This window comes from Acartia tonsa, chromosome 4, assembly GCF_053477335.1.
Source record: "Acartia tonsa isolate MP-2025a chromosome 4, ASM5347733v1, whole genome shotgun sequence".
NCBI lineage: Eukaryota > Metazoa > Arthropoda > Copepoda > Calanoida > Acartiidae > Acartia > Acartia tonsa.
Window position 1 is genome coordinate 9148028 of NC_137263.1, and position 13481 is coordinate 9161508.

Below are 13481 nucleotides of genomic sequence, written 5' to 3' on the forward strand. Positions count from 1 at the left end.
TTATTGGGATGTTCATTAGGTGTCAAAACGTTTCAACCAATAGTTTTAATCTATAGCAGGGGAAATTTTGTTTATCCATCAATACATCGTTCATTTTCTAATCCCTTGATATCCTTTAATCTACAATAAAATTACTTTCTATAACATTAGTCAGGGACATTTAACTGTGAATTGTACCCGAAGTTTAATGAATACGATCTTACATTCGACCTGAGTGAAAAACTTTGGGGACCGATAATATTTATTATTTTCTTATCCCTTAAGACCTCAGAACTAAATATTTTATAAGTTTCATCCGCTTTCTTAAGATTTTCTTTTGCCTTTTTTTCAGATCAGCATGAATTAGTCCTACGTCATAATAATATATAATAGTTTTAATAATATACGTGTTATCCTTATTTGTTATTAAAATGCAGTGTTATCAGATTTATTAGTATTGAATTTGAATGGACTCTTGTTTGATGGTTCGGTTAGTCTTTAAAAATATTTTATTTCAGTTTTAGGAGCAACGCTATTCTATGTTCGTGTCTGTCTGTCCCTCCTTCTATCTGTCTACCGGTCATTGTCTTATTACTATTAACATTTTTTTATATTTATTTAGTTTACAACCCATAACGCTAAGGTACATAATTGATGTAATAAACAAAATTTTTATAAACGCTGTGCGCGTTAAAAGTAGTATTTGCGCACAATCAAACAATAGTCCTTTCAATCTCTCAATTTAAAACACTTAATGTGTTATCAAATGTCTACTTAGCTTGTTGAAAAACTCGTTTCGGGGATATATTACAGAGTACTTACTATGTGTGTTAAGTAATACAACATACATACAACAAACACATTTCATATGTGACAACTCATCTAAGATGGGCACATATGATGAGATAGTATACGTGTTAAATTATCCTTAGTTAATAAGTTTATGTTTTTAATTCAAGTTATAGTGATGATAAATTATGATCATAACTGTTAAAGGCCTTAAAAGATCGTTTAGTAATTTACCACAATGCTAAAATTAATAATCTGTGTTTTATTTGTGTTACTACAGACTTTATCATGCAGCCAATTATGTCAATATACCCTCAAATACTCTATATGTGCGCACCATCTAGCGAATGAAACTGAAACTAACTGTGATGAACGCAAGCTTGAGCTTTCCGTAAGTGATGAGGAGAATAATTTGCTAGTTGTCATTGAAAAGTTAGGACATGATGGCAGCAATGGACTTACTGTCAAGCTTTCAAAGGATGAAGGCTGGTCTCTGTCAACAAATAAGGATTTATCAGGTATGCAAATTTCAAATCAAGCCCATTTTGCATGAATTTAAAGGCTACGGACCAATAGCTAAACGCGCTGAATTAAGTACCCATTTGCATATCTTTACTTGCCACTTTGCAATTAGAGCTATCGGATGTGCACCAAGCATTGAGAGATAGAGAAATTAAATAGTCTAAAACCATCCTGGGACCGACCTTACTACTTATTAAATTCTTCTTTTTATAGAATCTTGGAAAGACCTGGTGCGTGGTATTATCCGTGTATTTCGACCAGAACTTCTACCTCCACCTTCACATGGACAATGCCAGAGAAAACATAACGACAACAGGGAAAACGAAATAATTTCATTCAGGCAATATTTTATGTTTCGCGCAAATATTCCTTTCTAAAAGCGAAGCTATTTTATAATTAGGGTAGGTTCGTCCGTCAATAGTCCGTAAAGGTTAGATATCTTCATTAATTTAGAAATGTTAGAATTGTCCCATCGATTACATGATAAAATCTACAAACGTTAGGTACGATTTAGGAAGCGTAGCAACTCTATAAGCGTTACCAGGAAGTCCGTGTGACCATTTAAAACATTCTAATTTTCAACCTCTTTTGACAACAAATTTGCGTAAGATTTCGATTTGTGTTGCCTTAAAAACAATTTCCATCTTAGAAAATTTTTCGTTAATTGATTTAATTCCCCATCACTTTTGCAACCCCACCTATTTTAAACAAAAGCCACATAAAATAATACTTTTAGTGAATTGTGCCTGAAAACATCAGCCACAGAAAATATCTACCATATTCACAAAATTGAAAGAGGTAAAACTAATTAAATTTTAATCTTTCTGTAAACTTCCAATGTCAAATTTTTATATTTATTGTACAATTAGGAAATTGGAAAACAATTCCATAAACTAAATATATATTTCTAAAGTAAAAGGAGAATTCAAAGAAAAGCAGACAAAATGTATTATCAAGTAGATATCTTTTGGTTCGATTATACCAACATAAAACAGACCAACGGACCAAGTAAGCTGTATGTACTGGATGCTCATTGATGAGGACAACCTTAAAAAAATAATTTATATATATCTCCAATAGCAGATGGGAAAATCGTTCGCTTAGGCGTAGGCTTGTATTGTGCTTGCTCAATGCTCATATTATAAGGGGGCAAAGTAAGTTTTCTACCGGTGATTTACTTCAGGGTTTTAAAGGGATAAGACAATGGCCGGTACATCCCAAATGATGGTATACAAAATTATCCTTCTATAGATTTAAATTAGGGGTTGAAACGTTTGAATACTCAACGTAATGAACAAACTAATAAAAAATAGTCCCCAAAGGATAGCCTGATATCTAGTTGCCGAAAGTGTACGCAGTTTCCTGGGTGTTTCCTCATCCTAGCTCAATATTTACTACTAGCTAAAAAAGCTTCAAACTTAAAAAAAAAATAAAAATTTAAAAAATTCAAATGTATAATGTATAAATCGTTTATACATTCAAATTTTGATTTTTTTAATGGAAGTTTGAAGATTTGTAGCTAGTAGTAAATATTGAGCTAGGATGAGGAAACACCCAGGAAACTGCGTACACTTTCGGCAACTAGATATCAGGCTATCCCCCAAAGATGCTGAGCCAACGACAGGGGCGTCCAAGCTTTTTAATTTGGGGGGGGGGGGTAAAAATTTTTTAAGGGGGGGGTAATTTCCTTTTTTTTTGGGGGGGGGGGGGTAAATGGCGCGCAAATCGCGCCGCTAATTTGTTTTACCCCTCCAAAAAAAATTTTACCCCGGGGGGTAAAATTTGCTTTGGGGGGGGGGGGGGTAATTACCCCCCCTGAAATCTGTTGGCAGGGGTAAATTTTGTTCAACCCCCCCCCCCAAAATTTACCCCCGGGGTAAAATTTTTTTGGGGGGTAATTTGATGTATTAATATTTAGTAGTTAAAATGCACGCAAAGCGCGCCAAAATTTTTTTTGTTAAGGATTTTTTTATTTTTTGGGGGAGGGGTATTTCCCCCCCTAATCACCCCTTTACCCCCCCCCCCCTTGGACGTCTATGGCCAACGAATAAAAAAACGTTATTATAAAATTTTAGGTACTAGTGTAATAAACAGCCCAATGTCCCCTTCCTCCCTGGATTTACTGTCATCCGTTTGGACATACCCTAGTAATGTATTACCTGCGATACTAACAAAAATTAACAATTTTATTCCATTAATTATTATAAATTTTCAGATGTATTTGAAAAGAGATCCGAAGGAAAACTTGAAGAAATGACGGCTCATGAAAAGTTCTCTCATTACTCAAATTTTAATCAACAAATTGGAGAAACAGTAAATTTAAATATCCACTTGAAAAGAACAGAATGTAAAGAGCAAAAATTAGAAAATATCGAATTTACCGAAGTCGGTGATTTATCAATTATTACCTCTGGCATTACAAAGGATGATGAGTCAACTAAAGCTGATAATGTAGAGAAAATTCTCAAAGAGAAAAATCCGCTAAAACTAATCAAGAGAATAAGGAAGATATTTTAAAGAAATAGATATTCCCTAACTTCCTGCCTCTTTAAGATTTTACGTAGATTATATCTAGGTATTGTTTAAAGGGGGGAGGCGGATGTGCCACTTTTTAAACCAAAAGTAAAACGTGCATGATCTAAGCCCATAAAAAAATTACAGCTCTAAAATTTTGCACAGCAGTTGCTTTTGTGGAGAACAATATGAAACTGTGAAGAAACGGCGGTGGAACCGCCGCTCTCGTTGCTCCCGCCGAAAACCACCGTTTCTCGCCGAATTTTGTTTTTGCCTTTTCTCGCCATAATAGACTATTTTCAATCATCTGATATAAACTTTTTTTTCATAAAAATTTCGCTTATATTTTCACTTGACAATATAAGGGAAATTTTTTTGAGAAAAAAAGTTTATCTCAGATGATTGAGAACTGTCTAATTTGACGAAAAAAAGGCAAAAAAAATTCGGCAGGAAACGGCGGGAGCGTGGTTCCGCCGCCGTTTCTTCACAGTTCCATAATGTTCTCCACAAAAGCAACTGCTGTGCCAAATTTTAGAGCTGTAACTCTTTTATGGGCTGAGATCATGCCCGTTTTACTTTTGGTTTCAAAAAGTGGCACATCCGCCTTCCCCCTTTCTGTTATGAAGATCTCTTTAATTTTCCAAATGTTGATCATCTTAATGATTTTTATGAATTGGCCATCTAAAACCTATCAAAATGATAAAATATACAATTTCACTATACGCTAAGTTTGTTTGGTGATTTTTTAAATGTTATGAATTAACATGTAACACGGATGACTATTTCCTTCAAAAATTACCCTTCAGACCAGTTTTAAAATCAATGAGCGAAGAAGAAATTTCTAAATTGTTGAAGAATCATCGAAGATCTTCCAAATTTGTTTACATTCTGGAGGCCTGTGGAAGCTTGGGCCTGTACACCATCCACAAACAAATCTTTAAGACTTTACTCCCTTCAGAAAAGAATACTCCTTTGTTAGGTAAGATATAAAAAATGCGAAAATGCAATTTTTTGAAACCAGCACAAATTATATAATATATGAGTTATATCTCTGGCATTTTGCCTGTCAGTTACTTTAATGAAGTTCAATGTGGAACTTTGAATAATGGCAGCGGGACTGCCAAAAGAAGCATTGATTTCTTATATCTATCACCTGAAAATTATCGATTACCGCGGCAGTGACTGTTGCACCACCGTTTTTTCATAGTTTCATATTAAACTTTATTTATTTAACTGCCATTCCAGAGCTGTAACTCTTTTTTATAATGAGTTCCCTTCTGCTGATTTTAATAAATGTCACTCTCACAGACCTAATTAACATACAAATGACAGAGGAGAAAAGGCATTGTGGACATACAGCCAGAAATGGTAGCAACACTAAAAAATAAAGACTTTAGATTTTTAAATTTATTCTATAAAAAAAAACATCTAACTTTTGCATTGTATAGAGAAGTACCTGATATCCTTGAGCTTTGCTGGAGAGTTTGATGAAGAAATCTTTGTTCACCTGAAGAGTATAGTAGAGAATGCCAAGGATCTGAACCAACTGCAAGAAACATCTCTCTACTGCATCTGTATGCAACAAAGAAAAAAGAATAGCATGGTAATTCAAGTTTTACTTTATTTTTAAGCTTTTTAGATTTTATGTTATCTTTAGAGTGTTCATTTATTAAACTATAGGTGTCTTTAGGAGCACTTTTAAGACTTTTAAGGCAGAGGTTGACTTACCATCTTACTTTTTTAATCGGTAATTTTCCAGGAGCGATTTTTCTTAGGATACCATACAAACAAATAAAAACCTACCAAGAACCTTTAAGAAACTAGAATAAACAAACACCAAACTTATTTAGGGCCATTTTCCATTGTTATCAACATAATAATTCACAATTTACTTATAAATTAATTTCAATTTTGCTCTGTTTATATTTTGATTGTGTTTTTCATAGGAGACTGAAGAACAAATAGATAAGCTTGTCAAATTATCCGGAGGTCTAAATTGCAGAACAGAAGAATGTAGACGAAAATTACTTTTTTGTTTATCTGCCTTTAAAACAGGTAAAACATAAGTTTCTTTTGTTTTTTTAGTAGCGCAGTAACTCTTTATTGGCTACAGTTTCTTGCATATTTACTTTTTATAATATTAATCACAGATATTAAAAATATAAATTTTTAATGGTAAAAATTTCATATGATACATTATATTGTGACGTAATTTGTCTCTAAGTCTTTATAACAATCTTTTAGTAACTTATTTCTAATTCTAAATATAAAAGTCAACATCCATTTTATTAATAATTCTTTAGTACTAAAACTATTGGATCAGGTATAGGAATGATCCAAACTATCAATATATAATTGTATTATTCAGACAAGTATCAAACTACTGTGCTTGATATAATGAAGGATGAAAAAGAATCAAAGATTTCTCGTGAAATATCTGCAGCAGTTTTGGACTCGCAGCAATACGCTCACAGCTTAAACAACCAAGGAATCATTTTTATTTAAAAATTTGCAGAATTTACAATTACTGTTGTTTTTAGAGTGTTAGTTGCTGCGCCCTTGCTTCTAGGGAAGAAAGCAGTAAAATTACTCTAAAAATAAACCTAACTTTAAAAATAAAATATCCTAAACCATCCTGGATGTGGAATCTTAGCGGAAAAAAAGCTTTTACTTTATTAATAGGACTAGCCGCTTCGCCCCTAGAGGTGATCAAAACCACCACAGGACCAGTAGGTATATTCCCTGAAGAGTATAATCCGATCGGTTCAGTGGTTACCAAGATCTTAAGGGACGGACGGACGGACAGACAGACTGACGGACAGACAGACAGACAGACAGACGGACAGACAGACAGACAGACAGACATCATTCTACTTTGTATTATTGATTGTTAGCTGTGCCAAACAAGTGTCATATATAGGTAAATTTGTATGGGGATAGATTTCATTTTAAGACAGACGCGCCCTACTGAAAAAGAACTGATTTTATAATTTTGAACCCCTTACATTTTGTTCCCATGTTTTATAGTAGTGCTAACTTTTTGGAAGAGCAGAAAAACATTATATAAGAAAGACTCAAATATCTCAATTTCTGCCTTTTTTTCAATATTAATGATATCAAAAATCAGAAATATGGAATTTAATTGCCACTGGTTCAAATCTGAAGAATGAATTGTTTAACAAGATTTTGGATCTTGTGGATTTTTCATCCATTTCAAAATATCAGCTTCTCAACTTGGTTAAGGTATTTTTTAAAATTAATGTATATTCATTACCCTAAGTTAAATTTTCATTTTCGTGGCAACATACAGAACAAAATTTTATTCTTTTTGATAAACCTTACTTTAATACAACTCATTACTTCTATTGTATAAGACTTAATCACCTTTTCTTTTTTGAAGCAAAGCTATCCAATTTGTACATTATTCTTTGTTTTGAATGTGCCTTAGTGGTTATTTAATAGATGAAAGTTTATCAGTACATTATTTCCCTGTATGATAATATTTTTTAGAACTCTGAGAACTCAGAAAGAACTGCTTACCTGGTACAAAAAATACTCTCACACACATATCTTTTTGATTTGGATTACAATGTCAAATCTTATGCTTCACAGGTAATTATTTTAAAATAATCATGTAGCTATGATTAACTACTGTAAAAAAAATTTCTAACTTCTGACTGACATTTACTATAATTTATGTTTTATTATTTGTGATTTATTTGCATTTTACAGACAGAATTTGTTTTTTACTATTAGAAATCATGTCACATTGTTGTTAAATGGTGTTTAAGATTACCAACAAACCAACAGCTTCTAACTAAATTAACAACACCATTGTTATATTGCTGCATGGAACTCTTTATTTAATTTTCACAAAAATATACAATTAATAGTTTTCTTTTGATAAATGTTAAACTGTTTTTAACCTATATTTGAATGGGGGGTCAAAAATATACTAGGACACCTATAGAATCAGACTGCAGAGCCCAAATTTGAATTAAGTCCCCAATAAACTTTTTTAGGGGGATTTAAAAATTAATTTTTAGTGTTGCTGTAATAATTTTGACCGAAGCAAAAGCTCTTTTTTTACTTCGGGTAATATTGTGGCTTACAGAACATTTTTATATAATTCACTTTATATTGATACAATAAAAAAAAACATTACTCTGTTCATTGGAAATAATTTTTTTTTCCAAAACAATTAATTTCATTGAAAAATCTAACATTTACAATAAAACAAATAATTCTGAAATCTAACCAATAAGAAGTCTTGTTTTATATAATTCTTTACAATTCAAAAAAAGAGTGTTTTCACAAAGTGACGTATTTCCAATGTAGTTAAATATTTTTTATTTAATTAAAATGAAAAGAATGAAAACAATACACATAAAAGATACATACTTTTTAAAATTATTTTAAAAGATAAGTTTGAATAATCTTATTTTATAACACATTTGTATATGTGACAAAAATAAATTTGTTGTATTTCATAAACATTTGTTGTCATTTAACCCTTTACAGCCATTTTTTATGTTTTTAAAATAAGTGAGAGAACACAAACTTGTAAATGTTAATTCGTTGATATATTATAAAGAATTAACTTTAGTGAATTTTTATAGTAAAATCATAAGGCCTAATTTTACTCTATACCAGAATACAATATTTATGAAGCAAAACACTCTAAAAGCTACGAATTTTACCCAAATAAAAAAAACACCTTTTGCTTCGGTCAAAATGATCACGGCAACAGTAAAAATTAATATTTAAATCCCCCCAAAAAAGTTTATTGGGGACTTAATTCAAATTTAGGCTCTGCAGTCTCATTCTACTGGTGTCATAGTATATTTTTAGTAGCGAAGCTACTCTATAATTCACTTTGTCCGTCCGTCAGTCCGTCCGTCCGTCCGTCCGTCAGTCCGTAACGCTATGGGGGAAATGGGATTTACTTAGCTCCTATAAATGATAGAATGCTGAAATTTTTTGACAACATTCCCACTATTAAGGAGCACAATTACCTATAAAACATCATTGGCGGTCGGACCGATTTTTAGCAGGTTTTAGGCTATTTTTATATTTTTCACATTTTTCTCCATATCTCCAGTGTTTATGGTCCGATTTTCAAAATTTTTTTTAGTTACAGATATCAAAATTAAATTTCCCGTCGTTTAAAGACACAACCATGAAGGCCAGACTGCCTTTTTAGCAGGTTTTAGGCTATTTTTATATTTTTCACATTTTTCTCCATTTTTTCAGTTATAGATATCAAAATTAAATTTCCCGTCTTTTAAAGAAAACAACCATGATGGCCAGACTGCCTTTTTAGCAGGTTTTAGGCTGTTTTTTATAGTTTTAACATTTTTCTCCATATCTTCAGTGTTTATAGTCCGATTTTCAAAAATTTTTCAGTTATAGATATCAAAATTAAATTTCCTGTCTTTTAAAGAAAATAACCATGACGGCCAGACTGCCTTTTTGGCAGGTTTTAGGCTATTTTTGATATATTTTACACTTTTTTCCATATCTTCAGTATTTATGGTCCGATTTTCCCAATTTTTTAAGTTAAGGATTTAAAAATTAATTTTTTTGTCGTTTTAAGTAAACAACCATGGCAGCCAGACTGCCTTTTATCAGGTTTTTGGCTATTTTTATATGTTTTACATATTTCCCCATATCTTTGTCTATTTCGATCCAATTTTCAAACTTTTATGGTATCAGTATCAAAATAATTTTTCCCATTGTTATGAGCATCTTTAATTTAATTTACTTTGACCATCGTCATCATACAAAATAAAACAAAGTTTTCATGTTTATTTTATCCAATAAATCTATTCTTGATTTTAGTAAAAGCCTTTTAAATCTACCTGTACGTATTCCCATCTACGATTTTTTGTGCTTCGCTACTTATGGATGTTGTCATCCTTGTTTATATACGTTTTAAAAATAGGTTAAAAACAGTTTAAGTATATCTATCTCTATCATATATACAATATACATTATCTTTTTCAGGGAGAGTCAGTGTATATGTATTCTCCGCAGGAGCTAGACCCAAGTGGTCAGGTACTCGGCTCATTCTCTTTCTCAAGCACAATGAACAGCGCGGCATTGTCCAGAACAACTTTCTCACTCAAGCTGAGAGATCTGGTTGGACATAATAAGGAGCTCTTGTCTATTAGATCTTTCATTGGTGGCATTTCAGGTATTTTGGTTTATGAAAAATAATTATTGAAAAGGTCCTACTGCACTTTAAGAAAAAGTCAAAAAATTTACACTTTTCTTATCTTTAATTATAAGAGAATTATAAAGGCCAATTGGGAATGGTTGGTAAATCAAACCCTAATAATTAGGATAACAAATATTGTTTGATTAGGATGGTTGGTACACCAGACCCTTATAAGTAGGATATAACTATTGTTTCATTTGTAATGGTTGGTACACCAGACCCTAATAATTAGGATACAAATATTATTTAATTAGAAATGGTTGGTACACCAGACCCTAATAATTAGAATACAAATATTATTTAATTATGAATGGTTGGTACACCAGACCCTAATAATTAGGATATAACTATTGTTTCATTAGGAATAATTGGTACACCAGGCCCTAATAATTAGGATAACAAATATTGTTTAATTTGGAATGGTTGGTACACCAGACCCTAATAACTAGGATACTAATATTGTTCGACAAGGAATGGATGGTATACCTGACCATAATAATTAGGATACAACTAGTGTTTCATTAATTTTCACAATTTACTTTATTTTCTTATTTTAATTATAAGAGTAATAAAGGCCAATTGGGAATGGTTGGTAAATCAGACCCTAATAATTAGGATAACAAATATTTTTTGATTAGGAATGGTTGGTACACCAGACCCTAATAATTAGGATACAAATATTATTTAATTATGAATGGTTGGTACACCAGACCCTAATAATTAGGATACAAATATTGTTTGATTAGGAATGGTTGGTACATAAGACCCTAATAATTAGGATACAAATATTGTTAGATTAGGAATGGTTTGTACACAAGACCCTAATAATTAGGATACAAATATTGTTAGATTAGGAATGGTTGGTACACCAGACCCTAATAAGTAGGATACAGATATTGTTAGATTAGGAATGGTTGGTACACAAGACCCTAAAAATTAGGATACAAATATTGTTTGATTAGGAATGGTTGGTACACCATACCCTGATAATTAGCATACAAATATTGTTTGATTAGGAATGGTTGGTACACCATACCCTAATAATTAGGATACAAATATTTTTTAATTATGAATGGTTGGTACACAAGACCCTAATAAATAGAATACAAATATTGTTTGATTAGGAATAGTTGGTATACCAGACCCTAATAATTAGGATACAAATATTATTTAATTAGGAATGGTTGGTACACCAGGCCATAATAATTAGGATGCAAATATTATTTGATTAGGAATGGTTGGTACACCAGACCCCGATGATGATCCAGATACAAATGCAAAGATACACATTTCAATTCTGGGTAAGCTTTTATTTTTGATGATAATCATAAAACAAATCTACATATTTTTATAAAACCTGGCTATCATAAAACAAATAAAGGCCAATTTATATCATCTAATTCAAAATAAAGCTTTTAGTAGTAATTTTACTAGGAATATCAGTTTTAGCATATATTCGTATAATTTTTCAATAAGGCCATTATTTTACATTAATTGGGAGGGAAGAAGATAATTTAGAAAATATTTTTTTAAGGACTGCCATTGAGGCCACTGGTTCTGTTTACATCCATGGCTGATTTAATTGACTTGTATTGGTCAGGTGCTGGCCAGGATAAAACAACCCTACTACAGGTAATCAGGGATCATGGTTAATATATCAGCTTAATAATGTTTTACTTTTAATAATAACATTATATATTCCTTGTCACAGGCTATATAAACAAAAAGGGATTACGTAATTCTTTTCTGCTAGATATTTTAACAAGGATGACAACATCCATAAAAGCGAAGCACTGAAACGGTAGGACAAACGGACATTAACACTTGTATAGTGTTAGAACTTAATTATCATAATATAAATTTATAAGAGTCAAAGCAAAATTGTAAGTAAATTTGTTGTAAAACTGCTTGATACAGGATAATTTTTATGGACATACTTACATTTTTAGGACTTGATTATAGAGTTGCTTCGTTTATTACATTATACTTTGTTGTCCCAGGAATCAATATACCAAAAATCAGATCAATCCGATGATTTGATCACATAAAAATTTGTTGTGTTAAAAAGTAAAAAAAATCAACATGTTTAAAATGGACGTACGGACATTTTGGTAATGATTATAGAGTTGCTACGCTTTCTTAATCGTACCTAACTGCTAAAGGAATCACCATGCAAAATTTTAAATCGATAGGACAATTCTAACATGCCTAAATTAACGGAAAAAGCTATCCGTTACGGACGTACAGACGGACGGACGGACCCTAATTATAGAAAAGCTTCGCTTTTAAAAAGTAAAATGCCTTTCAGCTATAACCCAGACGTCATTGTGCTTTAATGGAAATATAATAATTGCTGTGGATGAATATGATTTACGCGATGGGTATCTGTTTAGGAACAAAAGTAATCTAACGTCAACAAATTTAATACAAAATGACTTCCTTTTTCAGGGCAGCTTAACGCTTGAGGACAAGTATACTGAAACAGAAACTTTACTGGGACTAAGAATTGTAACCAAGTCAAATCTTGCACTTCATCTACACTCAGAAGGTTTTGATATTTTTATTGTGCTTTTTGGTCTTTAAAGTGATATAAACATCAAATTTTTTAAAACTTTATATTGATATTTATTTGTTTTATGACTACATGGAATTGAACAAAGGTGTAGAAGCTAACATATATTGATATGACATTTTAAGTGGATATTTAACTCAACATTTAGAAATACTATTTATACTAACACAAAACTCTATTCTAATAATGGCTTTATGTTAATATAACAACATAAAGGTTTGACAAAATTCTCTCAAAACCTATTCTTTAAAAAATGAATATTCTTACAATCAAATATGACTGTTTCTCCGTCTAAAGCTTAAGATCTTGGCAATTGCTCTGTTTTAATGGAATATACTTGTACTTTCTTTTTAGGTCAAGGAGGTATCTCTATCTGGACATCAACAGGCAACGGAAACCTGAACACCGCCATCTCCCTGGCTGGTGAATCGGACCTTCAAGTTCCAGGAACAGAGCTGCGTGTATCCTCCAGCATTCAGCTCAACACAGGCGTCAGCGCGGATGCTGTTGTTGCGGCTGGCAGCAGTGTCAGCGCGTGCACAGTCATGGCCCTACAGGACTTGTCTGTCGGTCTGGCTGTCACGGTGGCTGGGACGGAAGGCAAACATGAAATCATGCAGGATTTGAGATTTCCTGGAATGACATTCAATCTGGGCACCAAGATTAACCAGATCTGTAATCAACTTCTGTAATTATGTAAATCATTAAAATTCTTATCATACTTTAAATTGTTTTTTTTGTTTGTTATTAAATAATATTTTTTTTTTATGAAGTTATTATCAAATTTTAAAAGATTTATAAAGTAAAAATAATTCGTACATTTTAACAGTAATGAGAATTCCAGATTTCAGAGTGGCTTCGAAACTTATTAATATCGGGCGGTTT

General features: G+C 31.9%; 1 protein-coding gene across 2 annotated transcripts; it reads left to right on the top strand.

Moving 5' to 3' along the window:
• Positions 1-764: 764 nt before the first annotated feature.
• On the top strand, positions 765-13405 carry Mtp (microsomal triacylglycerol transfer protein). 2 transcript variants are annotated; one of them, XM_080156195.1, is made up of 15 exons: positions 765-1286; positions 1504-1630; positions 2027-2088; positions 3506-3795; positions 4612-4783; positions 5253-5407; positions 5751-5859; positions 6173-6290; positions 6930-7047; positions 7315-7416; positions 9811-10000; positions 11257-11325; positions 11559-11656; positions 12473-12572; positions 12951-13405. In XM_080156195.1, exons 1-15 carry the CDS (start codon positions 1007-1009, stop codon positions 13286-13288), a joined length of 2328 nt encoding a protein of 775 aa, XP_080012321.1. In that variant the 5' UTR covers positions 765-1006; the 3' UTR covers positions 13289-13405. The 2 variants fall into 2 exon arrangements, with proteins under 2 accessions (XP_080012321.1, XP_080012322.1); XM_080156196.1 differs by having other exon boundaries at positions 3506-3792; positions 4609-4783.
• Positions 13406-13481: the final 76 nt, after the last annotated feature.